The sequence below is a fragment of the Syngnathus acus genome, chromosome 1 (genome assembly GCF_901709675.1).
Source record: "Syngnathus acus chromosome 1, fSynAcu1.2, whole genome shotgun sequence".
NCBI classification, from domain to species: Eukaryota; Metazoa; Chordata; class Actinopteri; order Syngnathiformes; family Syngnathidae; genus Syngnathus; species Syngnathus acus.
In genome coordinates this window covers 16,266,892-16,286,132 of record NC_051087.1, presented here as the reverse complement: position 1 = coordinate 16,286,132, position 19,241 = coordinate 16,266,892, and the positions used below count along the sequence as shown (strand labels likewise).

At 43.7% G+C, this 19,241-nt stretch overlaps 1 protein-coding gene across 13 annotated transcripts in view; it reads left to right on the top strand.

The window, feature by feature from the left end:
• The window catches only part of tenm3 (teneurin transmembrane protein 3), a 408,252-nt gene that overhangs the window by 42,121 nt on the left and 346,890 nt on the right, over window positions 1-19,241 (top strand). For 12 of the 13 annotated variants that reach the window (XM_037253950.1, XM_037254006.1, XM_037253932.1 and 9 more), the window contains exons 2-4: window positions 16,001-16,218; window positions 17,307-17,418; window positions 18,062-18,132. In XM_037253950.1, coding sequence (XP_037109845.1) covers window positions 16,116-16,218; window positions 17,307-17,418; window positions 18,062-18,132 — 286 coding nt within the window. In that variant the 5' untranslated portion in view covers window positions 16,001-16,115. The remainder of the gene's footprint in view (window positions 1-16,000; window positions 16,219-17,306; window positions 17,419-18,061; window positions 18,133-19,241) is intronic. The other variant, XM_037253940.1, reaches the window with a different exon arrangement.

The following is a 19,241-nucleotide window of genomic DNA, read 5'->3' as shown; positions in this document are numbered from 1 at the left end:
CCTGGGGTGTCCAGGTGGTGCAGGATGTAGTGCAGTCCCATGTTGACCGCATCATCCACCGACCTGTTTGCCCGGTAGGCAAACTGGAGGGGTCAAGCAGGGGGCCCGAGACATCCTTCAGGTGGTTCAGCACTAACCTCTCGAAAGATTTCATGACCACAGATGTCAGAGCGACAGGTCTATAGTCATTCAAACCTGTGATGGCGGGCTTCTTGGCCACTGGAGCGATGGTGGACCTCTTGAAGCACGAGGGCACCTCACACAGCTCCAGGGAACGGTTGAAGATCCGTGCAAAGGTGGGTGCCAGTTGCTCAGCACAGACTTTCAAGCAGGAAGGTGACGCGCCGTCTGGGCCCGGTGCCTTCCTGATCTTTTGTCTCCGGAACATCTGGCGCACTTCCTCCTCGCGGATCTGGAGTGCGGGCGCGGCCTCTGCAAGAGAGAGAGTAGGTGACAACGGTGATGGAGGGGGTTGTGGGGGGAGGTGAGTATGTTGATTGTGCTGCAGGAGGTCCTGTTGTGTGGGAGGAGCGATCAAACCTGCAGTAGAACCTGTTTAGCTGGTTAGCAAGCCTTGGGCTCTCCACAGGACGGCGGGTTCGTTTCTTGAAGCCCGTGATGCTCTGCAGACCTTTCCACACTGTTGTGGGATCAGGATTGGCAGAGAAGTGTCTCTCCAGGCTCTCCCTGTAACACCGCCTGGCTTTCCTGACCTCTCGGTTCAGTGTGTTTCTGGTCTGCTTGAACAGGTCCCGGTCGCCGCTCCTGGAGTCCTCCTCCTTGACTTTGCGCAGCCTCCTGAAGTTCAGTGTAAACCAAGGTTTGTCGTTGTTGTACGTGCAGAAGGTCTTAGTCTGCACACACAGATCCTCACAAAAACTGATGTATGATGTGACAGTGTCAGTGAGTTCATGCAGGTCTGAAGTTGCAGCTTCAAAAACTCCCCAATCGGTGCAGTCAAAGCAGGCTTGGAGGTCCTGCCTTGACTCCACTGTCCACTTCCTCACAGCAGTTCGTCCATCTTGTTCGCCAGGGAGCGGACATTCGTCAGATGAATTGATGGTAGGGCAGAACGGAACCCTCTCTGCCTCAGCTTTACGAGGGCTCCGGCTCGTTTTCCGCGTTCAAAGCACAGGAGAAAATATGTAAGCTTAATGCAAATTTGTAATACTGATATGTTCAGTTATGACGTAAGGACAACAAAAAACAACCCGATTAAATAAGTGGTGAGATCAAAGAATTATCTCACTGATTAGGATGCCATTTGTGCTATTCTCATGAACGGAATTAACCTCCCATAATCCTCATCTGACATTTTCACCAGCTGGACTTGAATAGGATGAAATTGTATTTGCATATAAGCCCACTCAGTCCCCTGATTCCTCACATTTAAATTTGATCAGTGATGTAAGTTTTTTCTTTATGCCTCAGGTAACAAACATTATAAAATGTTTAAAGTCGGAAGAGGGCCTTTGGACAGAGAACGACACTGTTCTCATCTAAAGCCGAATATATTCTGTTAAAAAAATACTCCACAAACAGCCATCCCTGCTCTTTTTAGAGAAGCATCTATTTTGGCTCAAATCACAAAAAAGGGCCTGCTGAGCAGCATAGAAACATATTTTTATTGGGGGGGGATTTTTTTGGTTGTTTAAAGCAGCAACCTTGTATGCCTTGAATACCCACGAACCTTTTTGTCATACCAGGACCTCACTCATACATGTTGAGTCTCCTAAACAAAACTTATTATTGAATAAAAAACATTTTGTTTTGTTTACTTTGTTCCAACATGTGGCGTACTGCTTAGCACGTCACTTCACAGTTCAGAGGTGCAGGGTTCCAGTATTCCAGCTCTGGTCTTCCTGTATGGAGTTTGCCCTTGCTTGTGTGGGTTTTCTCCGGGTACTCCAGTTCCCTCCCACATTTCAAAAAACATACCGTATTTTCCAGACTAAAAGTCGCTCCGGAATATAGATCGCATTAGCCATAAAATGCACAATAACGTGAAAAAAAACATATATAAGTGGCTCCGGAGTATAAGTCGCATTTGGGGGGAAATTTATTCGACAAAATCCAACACCAAGAACAGACATGAACGAGCAACAACAGGCTAAACAATAGGTATGCTAACGTGACATAAACACAAACGAAGAGCTGAGAACGGGCCAAATGTAACATTCAGAGTTATTCAAATAACTATTACATAAATAACACGTTTATAAAACCATCTGTGTCACTCCAATTCATTAAATCTATCGATCGTACTTTATGTTAACAATGCCGGCCGGCTGCGCGCCGCTGACGGCACTTGCGCTTCAAAATATTCCACAGACCCATATAACGATATATAAATTATATATCAAATGACTATTATATAAGCAATAATATTATCAAACCATCTGTGTCACTCCAAATCATTAAATCCATCGATCAAATTCCTCGTCCTTTGTCAACAACGCCGCGCGTGCGCCCTGACGTCAGCCTCGTCGTTATTCCACAGATCTAGTATATACCGTAATTTTTGGACTAAAAGTCGCTCCGGAATATAGGTCGCATTAGCCATAAAATGCACAATAACGTGAAAAAAAACATATATAAGTCGCTCCGGAGTATAAGTCGCATTTTGGGGGGAAATGTATTCGACAAAATCCAACACCAAGTACTGACATGAACGAGCAACAACAGGCTAAACGATAGGTATGCTAACGTGACAAAAACACAAACGAAGAGCTGAGAACGGGCCTGACGTAACATTCAGAGTTATTGAAATAACTATTACATAAATAACACGTTTATAAAACCATCTGTGTTACTCCAATTCATTAAATCCATCGATCGTCCTTTATGTCAACAATGGGTGCGCGCCGCTGACGGCGCTTGCACTTCAAAATATTCCACAGGCCCATATAACGATATATAAATTATATATCAAATAACTATTGTATATGCAATCATATTATCAAACCATCTGTGTCACTCCAAATCATTAAATCCATCGATCAAATTCCTCACAACGCCACGCGTGCGCCCTGACGTCAGCCTCGTCGTTATTCCACAGATCTACTATATAACTATATTGTAGCGTTAACAAAGTACAAGAAAAGACGTGGGTTTGGTAAACGGCTCTTTATTTAACAAAACAAACTTCCAGGCGTGTGGCGGCGTGGACTTCCAGCCACGGAGGTGGAAGAGAGCTCCATAGAATCGGACCGGGCGTGCGTAAAAGCCATGACCGAGCCCCATCCACCGTCCCCGGACAGCCACCCGGCCGAGCGCCGGCCCCCGACTTCTATCCACGGAGGTGAAAGGGAGCTCCATAGAGTAGGACCGGGCGTGCGTAAAAGCCATATCCGAGCCCCATCCACCGTCCCTGGACAGCCACCCGGCCGAGCGCCGGCCCCCGACTTCTATCCACGGAGGTGAAAGAGAGCTCCATAGAGTAGGACCGGGCGTGCGTAAAAGCCATAATAGTTTTTCAAACCTTCTGTGTCACTCCAAATCCTTAAATCCTTCAAACTCTTGGTCGTCCGTGTCACTTAGAAACAAAGCCGCTAATGATGCCGGTAGTACGTGGGGCCCTTCGTCATCTTCGTCATCCCGTGATCGAATCTTTGTCCATTATGTAAACAACCGCCGCGCGCTGACGTTCATTCAAATTACAGTAATCCCTTGCTACATCGCGGTTCGTTAATCGCAGTTTAACTTTTTTTTTTTTTTAATTTGGAAAATTTGTGAAAACATTTACATATAAGTCGCTCCTCTGTATAAGTCGCCCCCCCACCCAAACTATGAAAAAAAAACGCGACTTATAGTCCGAAAATTACGGTACATTGTATGCCAATTGACCACTCCAAATTGCACTTTAGCAGTGCTGGTAAAATTAATTTTCTACACGAACTAGTTCAAAGTTCAGTTGACACATTTTAAAAGGAACTTATTCAGTTCATAGTTCATAATTATTATTATTTTATTTTTTTTACTAAGTTTATCACTCCAAAAATTATCCCAAAACGGTTCATAGTTCTTTTCTTCCCCAGAACAAAAACAATGTTGCTTCTAGCTCAGGGGTGGGCAAACTTTTTGACTCGCGGGCCGAACTGGGTTCTAAATTTGGACCGGAGGGCCGAACCAGGAGCAGATGGACGTAGTGTTTGTGTGAAGTAATATAAGCGACCTGTAAAGGTCATTGCATAAAAGATTTTGGCCTTTAGTAGGTAGTAAAGCATGGATATTCCAAACAAGTTTTTTGAAAACAAATGCATTTATTAACAGCATTACAAAAAAAAAAATAATCCACTAAAAAACTGCTATCAGTGATTCTCATAAAATACGACACTGTTATTATGAATAACAGTCTCCATCACTTCAGTGCCTGCAGGTCAGATTAATGAAAGATGTTTATCTTATGAGATGACATCAAACGGCAAACATTCTGACCAAATATATCATCTTGAAGAATCGGTGAAAGCATACATCCAAATAAAGTACCGTTTTTTTCCGTGTATAATACGCAAAATTTAACTAATTTATTGTCCTAAAATCTGGGGTGCGCATTATACATGGGTACAATTTTTTTTCAATTTTTTTTTTTTAATAAAATTTTTTTTTTTTTTTTTTTAAGAAAATCATGGTACTGGTACGAGTATTGATTTATGTATTGTTCTCTTCTTGTCATGTTGTGAAAGAATGTGGGTTGAATAAATACCGAAAGAACAATAGTGTGTTTGTACTGTGCTCTGGTCATTTCGTCAAAGAAGGGATAATAGTCCTCTTCTCTTCTTGAATGACAATGAATGTGATAGTTTAATACAATCAGCAAATAACAAAATGCGTATTACAGGTAATATTTTATTTCACAACACTTTGCCTTGTTCCTTTCGTCTCTGCTGTTCACTTCAAACACGCTCCATACGAACGCAATGCTCTCGTATCAGACGCTTGCTCGATCACCTGCTCGTTTGCTGTCACAATGTACCCTACACAAATCCGAAACATTTGTTGCGGCTCCGAGTCACGACGAGGGGCAAGTTTTGGTTTCCAAGGGTGTTATTATTCCTTTTCAACGTCTCTCCCATACTCGCCTTTTTCACATGTCCGCACGTCACTTTCCTCTCTTTTCATCTGATCGCGGTGGTGCCTTTACGGGCAGTCGGAGAAATCAACGCCAACAAAAAAAATACATCCAGCCTAGTTAAGACCATACCAAAGACTATAAAAATGGGACCCATTGCCTCCCTGCGTGTGTGACGATCATTGGGACTTAAAAAAAAAAAAGAAAAAAAAAAAAAAAATTGGGTGCGTATTATACATGGGTACAGGCTTTTTTCCAGCATCAACATGCCATTGTTAGGGTGCGTATTATACATGGGGGCGTATTATACACGGAAAAAAACGGTAATCAAAATGGCAACACGTGAGGGGTATCTGAACATCAGAGCAGAGTTTTAACTCACAAACACCTGGTAACAGAGGTGAGGAAACGGGAAACGCTTCCTTAAAGTAAGTCTTAAGAACTTTACAGGTTAAGATTAGTTGCAAACAGGTGGTGCATCAATGTCCTTGAGCGTCCTGCATTGTTTGAAAATGAGAATGGTCGCTAGTTTCAATCCCTGCTATGTGTACAAATCATATTCAAAATGCATTTTTTTACAACAAACTTGAGAGCCTCCCCTTCATTTTCAGTGGGAACAGTGTTGTTGGTCTCCCTTTTTTGCTAGTGCGTCATAGTCTGGAGTAAAATTTGTTGTGGCAATTCTTAGGAGAGATCCGAGGTGTTGGTCCGTTTACCTCGATCTGTGACGGGTTGATGTTGATGTGGCTGAACGTCGCGTACGTCGAGCCAAATTGGCCACTCTTTTTTAAACACTCGGCACTGTGTCCACCTTGCTTTTCCTTGGGCGACTCATTTTAATAGAAGGATTCCAGGGGAAGGTTTGTGGGTGGCTTTAGCGTAAAACTGTATCTGAAAGCTCAGCGCGCGAATTACAAGAATGCTGTCGTCACAGCCCACGCTCTAAATTCGGGACTGATACAAATAGAGCGCGAGTGCGCCATGTCCGTACTACTGAGTACGTACACGCACTTGTGAGTGTGCACCGAGCTTTCTGACACGGCTTCCGGTAGTAAATGCGCAGGCGAGCGGTTCCCCATCTACTGTGGAAACGCAGTCATTGCATGTAAAATGACCAAAAAAAATGTTTAATACAATTTATTCAGGGTTGGCGGGCCGGATTAAACGGTCCCGTGGGCCGGATGTGGCCCGCGGGCCTTAGTTCTAGCTGGTACCCTCTGGCATATTGGCATTTCATTATTGCTTTCACCATTCCATCCACATTAGTATCCAGGTGTTGCTGTCACCATACAATCTCAAATACATGAGAAAATTGCTTGAATTGTCTTTTTCTTTAATGAATTGAAACAAAAACACGACTGCGGTCCAGAATGTGCAAACACAAACAATCTGCTACGGGTGCCAGACTGAGGTAGGAAACGAAGGATGCACAAATGAAGGAATACGGATGGACGGATGGATGGATACTTTATTGATCCCAGGCTGGAATTCAGTATCCATACCCAACAGTGGGCACATAGAGGTTAAAAGAGAGGATAACAGATCTGCAGTAGATACTCATGAAAGTGTCATGCACCGGTAATATAGAAATAAAGAAATAAACAATAAATATTAATTGTGTTAAACATGATAAATTCAACATCATGTCCATGAACACATCACTGTCCCCGTGTCGAGATAAAAAGGCTCACGGCATGGAGGAGAACTGATCCCCTCAGCGTTTCCGTGGAGCAAGATGTTGTCAACAGCTTATCCCTGAAGCTACACTTCCGCTCAGAAATGGTGCTGTGCAGTTTCTCCATCAATGTATGCTTCTTTTTGACCAGCAACCTTTAACTAATTATTTTATCATGAGCTTGACAGATCTTAAAGCCACAGCCTGGTCAGTTGCATTAGCAAACAATAATTCACCTCATTGCTGCTCCATTGATGCCTTTATTGCAGAGATGTGCAAGGTTTTTGATCACCCTTGGCAGAGTATGGGAGCTAGCAATAGGCTACCTTCTTTGCACCAGGGTAGCAGTAGGGTTTCCTCTTTTTCCAGTGATTTTTCCATCTCAGGAGCATATGTGGTTTGGATGAGTAAGCTCTACATAGGGTATTTTTTCAGGGCTTAAGCGAGGAAAAAAAAAAAAAAGGTAGCTGCGTGCGACAAGATTGAGGAATTGATTTCTCTGGCCATTTGTTGGATAACAGACTAAGGGAGAGGTGTAGAGACAGATCAGTCAGGGGTCCCTCCTTCAGTCCCCCCACAATACCCTTTCAGCAGCCTGCCTCCTCTGTCCCTCAACCTGCTGAACAACATTCCACTGTGCATGCTGCTGTCTCTGCAACCATTTCCTCCTACCTTGATGAAGCCATGCAGTTGGGGAGAATAAAACTCTCTCAAGAGGAAGAACTTGGGCATATAAACCAGAGACTTTGCTTCTACTTTAGTCAAGCTTGCCACTTTTTGCCTCACTGCTCTCTTCACCCAAAAGAGCCAGCTCCTTAGCCACCAGAGGGGACAGTGCAAGCTGGTAGTTTACTAAAGTGCATCATGTGCAGATAAAAAAGTCCCAAGTCTCTAGCTCCAGGTCTCCCCGCGCCTGCGGGCCTGATTGTAGAGTCGGAGTGCAGCTGGAATAAACGACTGTCCAAATCTCTTTGTGCTCTGACGAAGGAAGACAAATCTATTGCTGAATTTGTTCCTCATCCCCGTCAGCTTGATGTGCAGTGGATGGGAGGGATTGGCCAACATGGCCGCCAGTTTTTTCCCCATCCTCTGTTCGACCACCGTCTCCAGGCTGTCCAACCCGGTCCCCACCACAGAGCTGGCCTTCTTCACTAGCTTGTTCAACCTGGTACCGTCCCTGGCACAGATGTTGCCTCCCCAGCAGGACCCGGCGAAGAACAGGACACTGGAGACCACTGACTGATAAAACGTTCTCTGTAGCCTATTACAAACATTAAACAACCTCAGCCTTCTCAGGAAAAACATCCTGCTCTGCCCCTTCCTGATAAGAGCCTCGGTGTTGTCGGACCAGTCCAGTTTGTTGTTAAAGTGTACTACCCCCAGGTACCTGTAGAAGTCCACTCTTTCAACTTCCACTCCCTTGATGGTGATAGGGGCTGAGGTCCCTCTCTTCCTCCTAAAATCCACCACCAACTCCTTGGTTTTGCTGATGTTGAGCAGAAGGTGGTTGGTGTCGCACCACTTCACAAAGTTCTCCACCAGGGCCTTGTACTCCGCCTCCCTGTCGTCTGTGATATAGCCCACAATAGAGGAGTCATCAGAGAACTTCTGCAGGTGGCACTGGTGTGAGCTGAATTGGAAGTCGGAGGTGTAGACGGTGAAGAGAAATGGTGCCAGGAGAGTTCCTTGGGGGACACATACCACCACCTCAGACAGACAGCCTTGCAGTCTAACATACTGTCGTCTGTCTGTCAGGTAGTTGTGGATCCAGGCTGTCAGGGAGTCTTCTACACCCATCGCCGCTAGTTTGTCTGCCAGTAGTGATGGCTTGATGGTATTGAATGCGCTGGAGAAGTCGAAGAACACGATCCTCACCATGCTCCGTGGCTTCTCCAGGTGTGTGTAGGCCCTGTGTAGCATGTAGATGACGGCATCTTCCACCCCCACATTCTCTTGATATGCAAACTGCCGGGGGTCCAGGTAATCCTTCACCTGGGCTTAAGATGTTGCAGCACCAGCCTCTCCAAGATCTTCATGACCTGAGATGTTAGGGCAACCGGTCTGTAGTCGTTTGCAGTGCTGGGCCGTCCATTCTTTGGCGCCGGGACGATGCATGAGGTCTTCCAGAGCTGTGGAACCTTCCTCAGTCTTAGAGATAGACTGAAGAGATGGTGGAATGCGTCCGCTAGCTCTCCAGCCCACCCCTTCAGTACCTTGGGGTTGATGTTATCTGGTCCTCTGGCCTTGTGCATGTTCACTCTGGAGAACTGCTTCCTCACCTGCTCAGATGTCATTAAGATGTGGGCGTCTCTAGGTGTGGAGCATGCTCCCTGTTTCCAACCGGTAGTGGTGGGAGGCACCTGCCGCTGGGATGTGAGGGGGTCAGGAGAAGTGGGGGATACAGCTTCCTGGGGGAGGACTAATTGGAGAGGGGGAAGGGAGGGTGACGGGGGGGGGGGGGGTGCGGGATGACAGGGGACAGGTTGGTCAAACCTGTTAAAAAAGCAGTTCAGGTCATCTGCCAACTCTCAGGTCCCCTCCACCACCGTATGTGGCTGCTTCAGACCCGTGATCTTCTTAAAGCCCTTCCACACCTCCTTAGAGCTGTGGGCCACCAGCCCTCCCTCTAGTTTCCTCCTTTAGCTGTCTTTAGCTGCTCTCAGCTCCCTCTTCACCTCCTTTTGAGCGGCCTTGGCTCCCTCAGTACTGGATAAAAGGACTGAATGCTGGACAATACTGAAGCAGAATCCTAACACCTTGCCCTGGTTTGTCTGCTCTGCCCATTTTAATGCATCCAAAATAGCTACCATCTCCACTTTATCTAATCCAGCCGACATTCGCCACTTCATACCTATTTTCTGTGCTGGAATTGCCACACCAAAACCTGTTAATCCCGAAACTGGTTCTTTGGTTCCATCTGTAAAAATACGAACACAATCCGAGTACTTCTGCTCTGAGTAATAATCAAAGGCTGCAACAAGATCCACATTACTTTTATCCTTTTTCTTTAGGTCTAGCCTAAAGTAATCTACAGTGGGAGGTACCAACAACCAAAGAGGAACCTCTGGGAAAGCCAAGGCTGCCGAAATCCGCATATCATGGACTTGACAATCTTTAGCTAATTCGTTTCTAATTCTCCCAAAATGATTTTTCTGATTCTTCCCATACTCCCAGCAATCATTGTTCACACGCTTCGCAGGATGAGACTATCCATGGCTCTTCAGATGAATCCAGAAGTTAACCATGATTTGTTTCCTTCCCAAGTCCAAAGTCGTCTCACCCATCTCCACCTGTAAGACACCCACTGGAGCAGTTTTAAAAGCTCCACAACATAACCTCAGAGCCTGGGCCTGTATTACATTTTACCAAGAGCTCAGTGGCCTAGTGGTAGAGTGTCCGCCCTGAGACCGGAAGGTTGTGGGTTCAAACCCCGGCCGGGTCATACCAAAGACTATAAAAATGGGACCCATTGCCTCCCTGCTTGGCACTCAGCATTAAGGGTTGGAATTGGGGGGTTAGATCACCAACTGATTCCCGAGCGCGGCACCGCTGCTGCTCACTGCTCCCCTCTCCCCCAGGGGATGGATTAAAATCACACGGGGATGGGTTAAATGCAGAGGACAAATTTCACCACACCCAGGTGTGTGTGTGACGATCATTGGGACTTTGACTTTAACTTTACATCCAGTGTTTTTAACAATGACGGTGCTGCTGACCCATAACTCACACACCCATAGTCAATCACAGATCTTATCAGAGCTTGATAAAGAGCTTCAGTGCTGAAGAGCTTGCTCCCCACTCTCATCCTGCTAAACACCTCATCACATTAATAGCCTTTTTACATTTCCCCTCAATCCTGTCGATATGTTCCCGCCATGTCTTCTTCGAAGAAAGTTTTTCAGGCTCTGATCAATGACGTTTTTTAAGACATGCTGAACGGATTTACTTTTGTCTATCCTCATGATATTAATTTTTTTCTCTCACACTTTGGAGTTACACGTTCAACATGTGAGATTTCTCCTTCAGAGTCTTCGGTTAGAATTGAGTAGTATGACTTTCATACAACCACTGTTAGATTGCTTAGGTTCAATGTGGAATGTGTTTTTGGGGTTTGGCCAATTTTCATTGCTGATTCATTTGTGATTACAGTAAAGTAGCTGCACCTCTGACTTGGTTGAGTTCCGTTATGGTACCTTTTGTTTGGTGAGCTGCAGCAGAGGCATCTGTCATTCAACTGAAGATACTTTATTGTTCTGTTCCCATCTCTCATCCTGATCCCACTACCCAGTGTGATGTTGACGTGAATGCCTCGGACTTGGGCATTGGAGCAGTGCTCTCTGAACATACCCTGTCTGACCAAACACTCCATCCTTGTGCTTTTTATTTCCGTCACCTTAGCCCTGCCTAGAGAAATTATGACCTGGGCAACCAAGACATTTTGGCTTTGGTCCTGGCACTGAAGGAATGAAGGCATTGGGACAGAACTACCCCATTGGGACAGAACTACTCTTTGTGGGATGGACAGATCATGAAAATCTATTTGGCCTTCGTTCCGCCTGCAGATTGAATGCTCGCCAAGTATGATGGGCAAACCTGGAAAGGTTTGACTTCACCCTCACTTATCGTCCTGGCTCCAGAAATCCAAAACCGGATGCCCACTCACATAAATTTCCATCACTTGTTGACAAGGATTTATTAGAGATAATCTTGCCATATTGCAACTATTGGAGCAGCTAACTGGGAGGTGGAAAAAGCTTAAAAACATTTTCATTGTTTTATAAGTACATTTAGGGGAGCTGTCTTGATAGTACATTGAGAGGTTTACTGACATTTCTCTAAGGCAACCACAAATCCGTGCTTTTCCATCTGACACAGACTGCACCGTGATTTGGTATTGGTGTGTCAGTCTTGTAACTTGAATGATAATATTTACGAAGTGGTATTAATTATTTTTTCCCCACACCTATCATTTGATCAAGGCAAAAAAGCAAGATGTTTTGACATTTACGGAGTATATCCTACCTCCAACTGTCACTCTTTTTCAATTTTAATCTGACAGGAGAGATAGGGGATTAGGTGAGTGTTAGATATTGGGAAAGGGAGTTAGAGATTAAGTAGATTGCATTTGTGAACTCCTTGAAACGAGGGACTAACAATGGGAAGAGGACAGAGATTTAGTAACAGCCATTTCAAGAAAATAGAAGAATATGGTTAAATTTCAGAACATTTTGGAATAGTCAAGAGATCAACAGAAAATTTGAGGTAAGGTTCAGATTCAAAGATGTACCGACATTTGAAGGTCTGCATAAAATGTTTCTGTAGTAATCTTGTTTCTTGCTCTTTAATAATAATAATAATAATAATAATAATCCATTCATTTTCTGTATCGCTTGTCCCCATGGGGGTCTTGGGCATGCTGGAGCCTATTCCAGCAATTGGGCAGTAGGTGGGGGACATCCTGAACCGGTTGCCAGCCAATCGCAGGGCACACAGAGACGAACAACCATCCGCACTCGTACTCACACCTATGGACAATTTGGAGTGCTCAATCAGCCTACCATGCATGGAGAAAACCCACGCATGGACGGGGAGAACATGTAAACTCCACACAGGGCGGGTCGGAGGTGGAATCGACCCGCACCCTCTGAAGTGTGAGGCGGACATGCTAACCAGTGCGTCACCGTGCCACCAATAATATTATTGACAATAAGAAGAAGACGACAAAGAAGGAATCAAGTTTCCTTCTGTTAGTGTCAGTTCCACACTCTTCCATACTCATACCTACATTTGAAGATGATAAGATGATTCTGTAGGAGCCTTGTTTTTTGCCTGTTAACCCTGGAATGCTGGAAGCCCCCAAAAAATTGACAGAAAATCCTGATTTCTTAAATCTAAATCTTTATTTGGGTCTTCAACAAAACTGAAAACATAATGTTGAAAAAATACTTGTGCATATATATTTTTACATTTGTATCAGAAATTATATATATATATATACAGTGGAGCCTCAGTTTTCGAACGTCCCGGTTCTCGAACAAATCAGTATTCGAACAAGAAATTCGAGATTTTTTTGCTTCGGATGTCGGACGAAATTCGGTTGTCGAACCTCGCGAGATGAGCCGAGAGGACCCGCATGCCAACTGACTCCGTTCGTTATTACGTTCTCGTTACTCTGAGGATCGCATCAACTCTAATCATGCCTCCAAAGGAAGCAAGTGGGAGCAGTAAAGCCATCCTATAACACAAAGACGCTCCTAAAGCAATGCGACACTGAGCGCCCGGCGCGCTGCGGTTGCGCGATCGGACTAAATTAAGCTCCCTGCGCACTGAGGTCCACTTAAATTTTGAAAAGTACATTAGGGCTTTAAAAATATTTTCTAAATTTTAGCGACCGCTCTGTCACAATAATGCGACCAGCGCGGTGCAGTTGCGCAGTCGGCGGCGCGCAACGGTTGCGCGTTCGGTGGTGCGCTGCAGTTGCGCAATCAGACAAAATTAAGCTCCCTAAAACACAAAGACGCTCCTAAAGCAATGCGACACTGAGCGCCCGGCGCGCTGCGGTTGCGCGATCGGACTAAATTAAGCTCCCTGCGCACTGATGTCCACTTACATTTTTGGAAAGTACATCAGGACTTTAAAAATATTTTCTACATTTCAGTGACGGCTCCGTCACAATAATGCGACCAGCGCGGTGCAGTTGCGAGGTCGGCGACGCGCTACGGTTGCGCGTTCGGCGGTGCGCTGCAGTTGTGCGATTCGACAAAAAAGCGCAAATGAAAAAATGCTTAAAAAAGGCGGGTTTCTTTGGCTTGGAACGGATTAATTTGTTTTCCATTGTTTTAATGGGAAAATATGATTTGGAATTTGAACGATTCACTTCTCGAACAGCCTTCTGGAACGGATTGTGTTCGAAAACCGAGGCTCCACTGTGTATATATATATATATATATGTATATGTATATATATATATATATATATATATATATATATACGTATATATATATATATACGTATATAGTGTATGTCTGGATAGCAGTCCAGACCATAGCCAGCCTCTTGGCCAAAGGCCAACCCTCTTAGAGTGCAAAAGCCTAGCCTATCCCAGCAGTCATCGGGCAGCAGTTGTGAGACACCCTGAACTGGTTGCCAGACACACAGGGCAGGGCACACAGAGATTAACAATCATCCGCACTCACACCTATGGGCAATTTGGAGTGCTCAATCGGCCTACCATGCATGTTTTTAAGATGTTGGGAGGAAACCGGAGTACCCGGAGAAAACCCATGGCGGCATGGGGAAACATGTGCAAACTCCACACAGGCAGGACCGCTGTGAGGCGGACGTGCTAACGAGTGCGCCACCGTGCCACCCCTTCTATGATAATACTTTCCAAAAATGTTGTTCATGAGCTTTTTTTTAAATGGACAACATTTTTACTTTCAAGAATGTAGAACTGATAGATGATTTTACCTTTTCCTTACTTAGGCTGATATGAACCTACGTTTCGGTGTGTGTGAAAACTTGGTGGTTTAAAATTTCCTCCCCCTCTTAGGTTTTGTACACCCCCTTCATTCTGAAATATTTTTTGAATATCCATCCATCCATTATCTTTTTCGCTTGTCCCGCTTGAGGGTTGCGGGCGTACTGGAGCAGCAATCATTGGGCAGTAGGCGGGGGACACCCTGAACTGGTTGCCAGCCAATCGCACGGCACAAACAACCATTCTTACTCGCATTCACACCTATGGGCAATTTGGAGTGCATCTAAAATGTATTTGGGCTTATTCAGAGGACCTTTAAATGGTATCAGGTGGATGCTGACTCCTATCTAACATGAATGTAAATCGGATTCTGAACAGTCACATCGTAGTTATAAGACATGGTGCACATTGTGTCACCACATTATTTTAGTAGTTTAGTCTGACTTCCCCACAGAATTGCTATTATTTTTTGACTGAATTGTACATTTTATGTCAGATTATTGGCGGAAAAGTGTCAGGAATGAGTGGAGCTGGGCAACCAAATGCACTTGGACCAGGGTTTATTGAAGGGAAGGGAGGTGGGCGGACAGAGACACAGACGGGGCAGGCAGAGGCTCACGGACAGCAGGCAGGGACAGAAGGTACACTCGGACCAGGAATTGATACGTAAAAACAGGTACTGACCGTGAGCCTACCCATGAGATCGGGGAAATGCACAACAGGACAGGAACGCCGGGAGCAGAAACAGACAGGAGAGTAACAGTAGACACCGACAATGAACAACACACGGGCAGGGTTTAAATAGTAGGTAACATGAGGGAACAGGTGACAGTCATTACGGTGATGAGAGGGGTGTGCCTGAGGGAAGTTGTTTGCAGAGCGTCCCGTGGCACAGGCACATAAGAGAAAAAATTTCAAATGATGTACAGTAATCCCTCGTTTATCGCGGATAATTGGTTCCAAGACCACCCGCGATAGGTGAAAATCCGCGAAGTAATGTCACCCTCTCATTTTGAATGTACATAAATTTTTTGTGTATCAATAAATGTATATTAAACCATACAAGTGCATATGTTATCATTAGAACATTAAATAATAGTTTCAAACATGGAAATACTGTATTAATAGTATAAATGACATACAGAAAAAATGTATAAATAATATAAATTTGATACATGTGTGTGTGTGTGCGTGTGTGCGTGTAACATAAAAAGGAAACATACTGTAAATATATTTTTAGAACTCTTATTATTATAACAACTTTTTTATAACAAGGAACAAGTGTATACTGTAAATATGTTTTTAGAACTCTTTTATTATTATAAAAACAAATTTATAACAACGTACAATACTGTAAATATGTTTTTCGAACTCTTATTATTGTTAGTATTATTATTATAACAAAGTTTTTATAACAAGGTCCAAGTGTACGTACTGCAATTGTGTGGGCACTCCCTGCCTTCTGCTGGCGCGCGGGCAACTTTCGTGCCATGATTCCTCAATTTAGAATTTTTATTTTGAATCTTTTATTTGCGATGTACTGAAGCCGCGATAAAAGAACCGCGATGTAGTGAGGGATTTTTGTATACAACAGTATAAATTTGTATTATCAAAGCCTGAGTTGTGTTGTGTAGTTGTATATTAACATTTATATACAGTACACTGTCAACAAACAGTTACAATTGCAGTAAGCCATGAATATAGTTTAAAATAAGGCAAAGTTCTCTGTAAGACATTAATAATGAAATATTTTGTCCATGTACTATGTTCACAGGATGAGATCTGCCCTCCGTCTTCTGTAATCCATTTTCTTCCTTTAAATCTCTCTTTCTTTTTTCTCTCTACCTATCTTTCTTCCTGTCAACTAAGCTGTTACACAGCATGCCTCAATGTTTGCCAGCAACACCAGAGGAAGCATTATGGAAGTGAAAGAGCGACGTCTATACTGCTCACTCACTAAGGCCCACAAGGACAAGGAGGGGGCATATCCTGGTGAGATAGCCAACATTTGTTAATTAATTTGTTCACTTAGGCATGGTTTCCCTAATGGACTCCTTGGGGTGTGTAAATCGTTGGAAAAAAAGTACTTTTAAATAAGTAACAGTTACCTGTGGTCAGTGTTCCCTCTAATTTTTCAAGTGTCTGTGGAAACACACAAGCTCCCTGTGCACACTTTATTAAATAAATAAATAAATAAATATTGTCAGTGAGAACTTTAACTAGCTCGGGGTCGGATTTTGTTTTGTGTGACAGCTCGTTCCTTTTCTGTCGATCTTTTGCCCTCTCTCGCAATAATGTACCGATCCCCTGTCCCATCTTGAGTCTTTATACAATTCCAACAGCTTTCAAATAACATTTCTGCTGAATGTGACGCTTGTGGTAGTCCAACTTCCATTTCTTCCATATTTTTCCCTACGTAAACTCGCCCGCCACTTTGGCTTCACTGCATGTTTTGCAGAGGAGACCTTTCTCATTCGAAAAAGAGAAAATCTCACCCAGTTTCACCGTTTCCTCTTGTAGTTGCACACACTCCGACAACCATCCAATCTTAAAAGAATTGCCGCATCTCTTATTTATTTTGGCTTGGCGAGTGGATGTGTCGCTGCTCATTCGTTTCGCCATGATTAGCTAATTTAGTATTTGCATCGCTTGACTCCACTGCACTGTTGTTAGCTAGCTAACCTGCGCGACACGGATGGGCAGGACACATATGTGTCATACATACTATATGTAGCGTAAGTGAACCATATCATATCATTGGCTTGACACCTGTCAATTACTGATTCACACAACAAAAAGGCACAGAAAGAAAATCATTCATCCACTTAATTAGATTAGATTACGTCTACCATTAGATATTAATCAATCAGTTTATACTGAATTTTATTTTGTGCGCAGCATGGAGTTTCGTGTGCGCAAAGACTGCGCGACCAGTGTGCAATTGCGCAGCTGCGCAGCTTAGAGGGAACACTGCCTGTGTTACGTTTGTATGAATGTAACTACTACAGCAACAACCGAATAGTCATCATCTTGTACATTACAAATCTATCTTCTACTTTTATCTATCTTTTATTCTTCAGGGAACAGTGAAGACTGTGCTATTGGCCACCAAGAAGTACGTGTTCCAACCCAGAAGTCTTACTCCTCTAGTGAGACCCTCAAGGCCTTTGACCAGCACCAAGACCAGACCAGGTGAGAAATTAAATTATACGTGTAGCATTAAGTCCCCTTTGATACTAAACAGTGGTTATTTGCCTTGTCATGGTTATAAACACTTATTGTAAAAATCAGGTACTGATCGGTAATCTACATTTTGTAGAAACTGGTCTGCAGTGATTCCAAGCAGACTGTACCTGTACCGTAAGGATGACAGACAATACTCATGGTTGCTATTGGCAGTGTTGGGGCTAACGGCGTTACCAACACCGTTGTAGATTTCCAGTAACAAATAACACGTTACTTAAACTGCTTGGGACGTGTCAGGGCGCAACACAGATACACTACCGCCTCTCAGCGGACTAATTTTTGACTCGCTACACCTTGCGTCAGCCAAGGAATGTGTCACCTGATATTCTGCGCAATGTTGGGCCAAAAACAAAACAATGATCATCGTCGCTGTTCGTGCCTATCCCGGGATGTACAATACTTCTTTGTACCTTTACCGGGATAAAACAAAACGGATACAGATATTAGAGTTGTATACGTTTCAAAACAAAACAATATTAATTTGCATTGTGGACTCTCACTCCAATTTAAAAGGAACCTAATGATAGGAATACCCAACTATCATGAAAAGTCCCCTTGTTACATTATTTCTAACATCATGTTTTGACAGGTTATTTTATGGGACATCGAAAGGACACAAGGACATGGTTCATCGCGAACAAGATGAGTACAACATAGATGGTGAGTATTAATGTAAAAGCATGCATGCATATATAAATAAATAGATAAACGATAAATAAAATAATTACATCATTTTAATATATTATAATAATTTCATAAATTATAGATAGATAGATAGATAGATAGATAGATAGATAGATAGATAGATAGATAGATAGATAGATAGATAGATAGATAGATAGATAGATAGATATCGAGGCTTCATGTAGACCAGGCGTGTTAAAAATGAAATTTGACTGGTTAAGAAACAGCCTTTGCTCACAGTGTGTATGTGTATGTGAACCCATGATTTAGAAAGCCAAAGGCAGAATTGACATAACATAAATGAAGAAATCTGAAAAAAGAAAGAAAAAATCAAACACACACTAAAGGAAGCTGTCAACCAAAACACACCCATGAAATGAGCATAATATCCATCCATCCATTTTCTGTACCGCTGTATCCCCACGGGGGTCGCGGGCTTGCTGGAGCCTATCCCAGCTGTCATCGGGCAGTAGGCGGGGGACACCCTGAACCGGTTGCCAGCCAATCGCAGGGCACACAGAGACGAACAACCATCCGCACACGCACTCACACCTAGGGGCAATTTGGAGCGCTCAATCAGCCTACCAAGCATGTTTTTGGGGATGTGGGAGGAAACCGGAGGACCCGGAGAAAACCCACGCGGACACGGGGAGAACATGCAAACTCCACACAGGGAGGGCCGGAGGTGGAATCGAACCCGCACCCTCCGTACTGTGAGGCGGACGTGCTAGCCAGTGCGCCACCGAGCCGCCTGAAATGAGCATAATAGAATATTGTAAATAAATTAATACAACTTCTACTTTTATATTTCATTTTTTTACAAGAACCTTGGAACTTCAAGGGCCGGCATTTAGACCAAAATCACTGTTTCCTTATATGTATGAATATTTAATTTGCTTTTGTGATTTGAAAGCTGATACAACTAGTACGAGCTGGTTAAATCTTGTAAAAAAATAAACAAAATAAAGAAAAGAAATTGAGATCGTATTGTCACATTGTCTGAATTTAAATAAATTACCGTATTTTTCGGACTAAAAATCCCTAAAAATATAGGTCGCATTAGCCATAAAATGCACAATAAAGTG